A 7,181-nucleotide genomic window follows, 5' to 3' on the forward strand; every position below is an offset into this window, starting at 1 on the left:
AGCTGAGTGACCTGGGACACAATATTTGACCTCGACAAATCAGACCCCTCGAAATGCCTTCACTCAGGTGAGTGTCTGCACCTGGTATGCTCATACACATGACTTTTTTTCTCTTGTGACAACAGGCAAATACAACAGAGCTGAGATATCAACCCAGTAAGTGCTGGTCAAAAGAGTCACTATCTTGCAGATGTAGAGGACAGACTTGGGGACATGGGGGGAAAGGGAGGGTAGAACACAATGACATACATACACTACCATGTGTAAAATAGCTATCTAGTGGGAAGCTGCTCCATAGCACAGGGAGCTCAGCTCAGAGCCCTGTGATGACCTAGAAGGGTGGGATATGGGGAGAGAGGGAGGCTAAAGAGGGAGGGAATATGTGTATACATGCCGCTGATTCACTTCATTGTACAGCAGAAACACGTGCTTGGCACATGTGCTTGGCACGTAACATGTGCTCAATAGGGTATTCATCACTGTTTCACTTTTACTTACCCTACAGAGTTGTGATGAGAATCAAACGAAATAGTGTATTTAGAAGAATGCAGTGTATTCAACTGGTAATTGTGACCATTATCAAATGACTGGGTCTTTCCGCTCTCATGATCTGTCCTTTCATTTGCTTATAATTAGTGCTAACTAAGCATGTGTATAGCGAGAAGTCAGGGGCAAAGAGTGTATACATAGAACAACACTGAGCTGGAAGCTTGGTTTTCTAGCATCTTCTTAGGGCAGCTTCTACCCTGTTGCTGGTAAATCATTTAGGAGGAGACTCCTGCTCTGGAGGATAGTCTTTGGGAGACCCTATGTCCCTACGTGGAATGGTTGTTTGAATCCCCAGAGTGCCCCTCTTCTGAGAATGGCCAACGCGTGGTTTGTTCTCCAAGGGCCATGGAGATGTGTGATGGGTCTGTGTGATGTGGCCCTTGCTGACCAGCTCTGTGGTGGGCCCTGCCTCTGTCTCCAGGATTTTGCGAACATGCTCTGAGGAAGTAGGGTTGGTCCCTCTCTGGTAGTGCAGCTGTCATGCGTGAGGTGGGGAAGGTGCGGCAGCCCAGTTTGCTGCCCATCTGCAGTAAGAGAATGAGACGGACATGCAGAGAGCACCCAGGTGAGCACGCAGGGAGGGCCCTAGAACATCTGAGGCCACAGCACTCCTGCCCTTCCCAAGGTCACATCTAACCTTCCAATATATTCCCTGTTTCACCTAAATGGTATTTCTGTTACTTGCAACCAAGAGAATTTTCCTCTCCCTTTAAGAACCAGTCCAAAAATCTCTTGTTCTGCAAAAATTCTCCTGACCTCCTCCCCCACGATATCTAGTCTGGGCCGTAGCATTTTGCACTTCCCTTCCCAGGGTGGGTTCTAGTCCCCCTGAATTACTGGGGCTTCCCTGGTGGCTCAGACAGTAAAGAATCTGCCTGCACTGTGGGAGACCTGGGTTCGATCCCTGGGTCGGGAAGATTCCCTGGAGAAGGGAATGACAACCCACTCCAGTATTCTTGCCTGGAGAATTCCATGGACAGAGGAGCCTGGCGGGCTACAGTCCATGGGGTCACAAAGAGTGGGACACAACTGAGCAACTAATACTTTCCCTTTCTGAAATACTAAGCTTCTTAAGGACAGTGTTTAGGTCTAACTTGTCACCTGTCCCAGTGCTATGCACCAATGATAGACTGGCTTTGTTTTCCAATGAATATATGAATGGTGTAGAATGTATGCACTCAGGTAGGATTACCTCTATGATCTTTTCCAAACTGGAGATTCTCTAATGGTGATCCTAAGTTATTTGTAAAGGGAGGTTCTGAAGGGGTTCAGTGGATGGTTCCAGAATTCCAGAAGTGATAATTTCCATTTTTATGTTTAATTTTACTTCCATACCTCCATCTTTCCTTGACAAAGGTGTGTCTCTGGCACCACTCATAATTTGGAATGATGAATTACCGACATCACTCTTAGGTTCACAAATGGAGTGAGAAGGGATAAGGAAGGGAGAGAAGCTGCAAATGAGAGATAAAGAGCTACGAGAAAGCTCATGGTACATGTGTGTGTGAGAGAAATCCCCAGAAAGAGAAGTAAACTGAATTATGTGTGAAGGTCAGAGGGAGAGGAGTCGGTGCCTGCAGGAAACTTGCCTGATCAGTCATCACAGTGAAGCAACTAAACTGACAGACGCCTTAAGAGGTTAGATTTCTCTGTTCCTGACATACAGATGGCCAACAGGCACGTGAAAAAATGTTCAATGTTGCTAATTATTAGGTAAATGCAAATCAAAAATACAATAAGTTTCACCTCTCTCTGGTCAGCGTGGCCAAAATGTCTACAAATAACAAATGCTGGAGAAGGTGTGGAGAAAAAGGAACCATCTTATGCTGTTGGTGGAAATGTAAATTGGTACAGCCACTATGGGGAACAGTATAGAGTTTCCTTAAGAAACTAAAACTACAATTGCCATATGATCTTTCAATCACACTTATGGGCATTTATCTAGAAAAAACTAATTTGTAAAGACATATGCACCCCAATGTTCACTGCAGCACTATTTACAGTAGACAGAATATGGCAGCAACCTAAATGTACATTGACAGATGAGTGGATAAAGAAGATGTGGTACATGTATACAATGAAATATTACTCAGCCATAAAAAGGGTGATACAAGAAAGGATGATGCAAATAATGCCATTTGCAGTAACATGGATGGACCTGGAGATTATCATACTAAGTGAAATAAGCTAGACAAAGAAAGAAAAATATCATATGATATCGCTTATATGGAAATCTAAAAAAGAAAGATACAAACGAACTTATCTACCAAACAGAAATAGACTCACAGGCATAGAAAAGCTAATGGTTTGCCAAAGGGAAAAGGGTGGGGAGGGATTAAATTAGGAGGTTGGGATTAACATATCCACATTGCTCTATATAAAATAGATAACCAACAAAGATGTATAGCACAGGGAACTATATTCAATGTTTCATAACAACCTATAAAGAAAAAGAATCTGAAAAAGAATATATATGTCTGAATCACTGTGCTGTACATCTGAAACTAACACAACACTGTAAATCAACTATGCGATTTTTTTTTTTAAGTTTTAAAGTTTAAAAAAAAAAAAGATTTCTCTGTTCCTGGCCACCTAAAAAATTACTTTCATTTCCCAAAGTGTTTTCCAGAGAACAGTCTGGTAGGGGGAGAACCTGGCTGCAAAGAGGTCACGGAACACTGAGTCTACTTTCTTCATGAAGGGAGACAAGCTACTTTGGGCCATTTCTTTGAAGTCCCTCTAGAGGCTTCTAAAGGTTGTGTAGTGGCATCTGGTCTTTAATTCCAGGCATCAAACTTGTTGATTTTTGCCCTGAACCATCTGCTTCTCAACTTTCAGAGAATCTTTCCTTTGTGACCAGTAGGGAAAGAAATATTGCATTTTTATTTCTTTCTGTCTTGCCTTCCCCTCCTAGTCACAGCGTTAGAAAGGTGGAACTTACTTGTCAGCCGGTGCGCTGAAAGCCTGGACGCACAGTGCTGACCTTGGCGTCTGCAGCACATTTCCTCTAGGTGGATGTCTTTCCCTTCAATTTCTGATAGAAGTGAATGACGCTAAGTCTAGTCTTGGGACCGCTCAATGTCAGCACACTGTTTGTACTACTTGCCATCATCACGATCATGAGGAGCACGGGCTCTGGGACCTGACTGCCTGTTTGAATTCCAGTGGAACAAGCGCCTGGACATATTATCTCAGACCCAGTCTCCACGCCTCCAAGGTGACATAATGATAGCTGCTGGCTCAATGAGGCATTGTGAGGATTAAATGAGATAAAACATGGAAAACCTTCAGTCAGTGTCTGGCGTTTTGTAACTCCCATGAACATTAGTTGTGGTTTCCCAAGTGGCATTAGCGGCAAGGAACCTCCCTGCCGATGCAGGAGACATAAGAGAGGTGGGTTCAGTCCCTGGACTGGGAAGATCCCCTCGAAGAGGGCATGGCAACCTCTTACCTGGAGAATCCCATGGACAGAAGAGCCTGGAGGACTACAGTCCATAGTGTCGCAAAGAGTTGGACATGACTGAAGTGACTTAGTATGTGTGAACACTAGCTATTATTATTATACTACTACATCCTTAATATAGTAATAGTATTTTCAGCAATAAAGTGGGAGAAAGCTCTGCACCGGCCAGAGAACTTGCAGCAAGAGGGAAGCTTAAGTAGTCAAACAAGCCCTCCCTTGAGTTCATCCTACTCCAAAGAATTTGGTGTTGCCATATATGGGATACGAAGTTCAGAAATGGCTGTTTCCAAACTGATGAATTCCCTGAGGACTTTTTCTCCATTGTGGTTCATCTGATCATGCCCTCTGTTTCCAGCAGTAATGATTGTTTCAAACTAGCCACAAGCTGGAAGAACATTGCTCTGTGGTAAGCCCAGTGCCACCCTAATTCCATCTTCTCCAGTTCTACAAGCCCCAGGTGGTATGTGGGACAATTAATGTAGGCTTCCATGACAAACAGTTGCTGGGCATTGTAGAAACCCTCACTTCAAGAGGACTGCAGGTTCTGGCCATCAGAATGACAACTGTGATAATTGAGCTACCCTTCTGGACAAAATGGCGGCTCTCTCAGTGAAAAAGTTTAGGAGACTGATTTTTTTTCCCCCTCTGAAACCACTATTTATTGCATGAGATTTCAGAAGATAATGAAAAAGAGCAAGTTTATAAGACACTATGAGGTTGTATAAATAAAATGAAGTCATATCTGGAAAAAATGTACCAAAGAACATTGAACCCAAAATATCTAACTTTGCAATCCATACTCGGCCAAAAGTCCCATTGAATTAAAGCACAGACAGTGTAGCTATGTATACAAGATGCCTTTAAAGTTCCTCCATAAATTTAGAGAAAAAGGAATAGTCTGTTTAGAGGTACTAAGGCAAAATTCCTTACTGTGGATTTATAGGCACTTGCACAAGTGGTCCCCAAACACCCTTTTTAATTTTTTTATTATAAATAAGAAAGAACAGATTCTACCCTCATGACTTCCACTTTTGAACTTGTAATCACCAGCACAAAGAACAGAATTCTTGGAAAAAAGGAAGGCTGAATTCCAGGACTCTGAGAGGGAAGTTAGAGTCTGACTGAATGTTGATTGTATTTTAAATCTACCACATTTCTCCTTTGAAACCCACATATTATTTAACATCTTAGTTGCTTTGTGTTGAATTTGTTGAAGGAAATTTTTCAGTGTTTTCAGGCCTTTACCCTAATGGTTTTTATTTCTTAATTTCCCCTTTTTTCATTTCTTTTTAAGAATTTATTTTATTTTTTATTAATTTTCCTCTTTGAATAAGTGAGAAAATCAAGCTGACTAAGCAATGCTATATGAGTCATCCATTTATTAATAACATAGAAATTCTGGGAATTGTAGCTTTCTTTTGGTGCTTACCTGGTGGCTCAGGGGTTAAAGCGTCTGCCTGCAGTGGAGGAGACCCAGGTTTGATCCCTGAGTCGGGAAGATCCCCTACAGAAGGAAATGGCACCCCACTCCAGTATTCTTGCCTGGAGAATCCCATGGACAGAGGAGCCGGGTGGGCTACAGTCCATGGGGTCGCAAAGAGTCGGACATGACTGAGGGACTTCACTTCACTTCACTTCATTGCATGATTGAAATCAAGTAGTTTCTACCTCTAGGCAGACCTAGGCAGTTTTTGCATGCGTGCTAAATCACTTCATTGGTGTCTTTACTGTTAAGCCACCGGGGAAGCCCCCGGCAGTTTTTAGGGCGTGTCAAAAGGGGTGGTATCTTGGTTCTTACTGTAGAAGCGCCTGCATCTGCTGTGACCCAAATTTGAGCAGTAACTCAGGGGTGTGGCTGGCAAAGGAGGAAGTGGCTATGAAGAGCTAATGTTAACAAACAGATAACCAACCAAGGGGTGGTAAAAAATCTGCCTGCAATGCAGGAGACCCTGATTGAATCCCTGGGTCAGGAAGATCACCTGTAGAAAGAAATGACAACCCACTCCAGTATTCTAGCCTGGAGAATTTCATGGGCAGAGGAGCCTGGTGGGCTACAGTCCATGGGGTCACTTAGAGTGGGACACAACTGAGCACCACACATGTATAATCAACCAAGTCATCCCTCCCCCAACACCTACTATTACCAAGAGTGATCATGTGGAGATGGCTGTGCAATGGGCAGTGCATATGTTTGCTATCTATGAGTATTCCTTTATTACAGTTCAGTGTTACTGAACTCTGATTATACGACACAAAATGTATGGGATGCAGGAGGACTGCGGGATTTAACCTCGATCCCACAGTCTTATCTCCATATAAAGCATCTATCAACTACATTGAGACCACAGGATTTATATGAACATATCATATCATTGCATTTATTAAAAATATTCACAATCACCATTTCATAAAATTTCCCCACAATCCTATGATATAGGTAGGGAACATCATTTTCATTTTACCAAAGAAGTACTAAATATAGGAAAAGTGCTTGATCTTACTAACAATATAAGAAGTACACGTTATAACAGGAAAGCGTACTTTGACTATCAAACTAACAAAGTCATGTAGATCATCAAATCAGCAATATTTTATTTTATTTTTATTTTTTATTTTTGACAGGAAATAGCATTTATTGGTGAGCGTGATTAAGGAGGGAACAGCGCTGATGCTCATGAGTGCAGGGCCCGACAATTTGTCCAGGGGACCACAATTAGGGACGTATTTGACCGCACAGCCATCCGGGATGAGTCGCTTTTCTGCCACCATGTTCTCAAATTCATCTGTATTGAACTTGGTAAATCTCCACTTCTTGGAGATGTGGATCTTCTGACGGCCAGGGAAACTGAACTTGGCCCGGCGGAGGGCTTCAATCACATGCTCCTTGTTCTGCAGCTTGGTGCGGATGGACATTATGACCTGGCCAATGTGGACCCTGGCCACTGTGCCCTGGGGCTTTCCAAAGGCACCACGCACACCTGTCTGGAGTCTAGATTGGGAAACAGCAGGCCAGTCATGAGTGCCCACTAGGAAGAGTTGTCTCCAAGGTCCCTTAGGGCTACCTGTACAGGCGACAGGCTGCATACACTACCAAGGAGGCTGCTGTTTGCAGCCATTGCACACTGGGCCCCCATGGGGAAAAGAGCACAGTCGGCTTAACTGGCTGCAA

General features: G+C 43.3%; 1 protein-coding gene and 1 non-coding gene across 2 annotated transcripts; both read right to left on the reverse strand.

The window, feature by feature from the left end:
- Positions 1 to 6,577: 6,577 nt before the first annotated feature.
- On the reverse strand, positions 6,578 to 7,013 carry LOC122703759 (60S ribosomal protein L10-like). The gene has a single exon (XM_043918217.1). The coding sequence runs from the start codon at positions 6,923 to 6,925 to the stop codon at positions 6,593 to 6,595; it is 333 nt and encodes a 110-aa protein (XP_043774152.1). The 5' UTR covers positions 6,926 to 7,013; the 3' UTR covers positions 6,578 to 6,592.
- Positions 7,014 to 7,046: 33 nt separating this feature from the next.
- Positions 7,047 to 7,181, reverse strand: LOC122704151. Its single transcript, XR_006343771.1, has one exon. It is a non-coding gene; the product is annotated as a small nucleolar RNA SNORA70 (small nucleolar RNA).

The sequence above is a fragment of the Cervus elaphus genome, chromosome 11 (assembly GCF_910594005.1).
Source record: "Cervus elaphus chromosome 11, mCerEla1.1, whole genome shotgun sequence".
In the NCBI taxonomy this organism is placed as follows: Eukaryota; Metazoa; Chordata; class Mammalia; order Artiodactyla; family Cervidae; genus Cervus; species Cervus elaphus.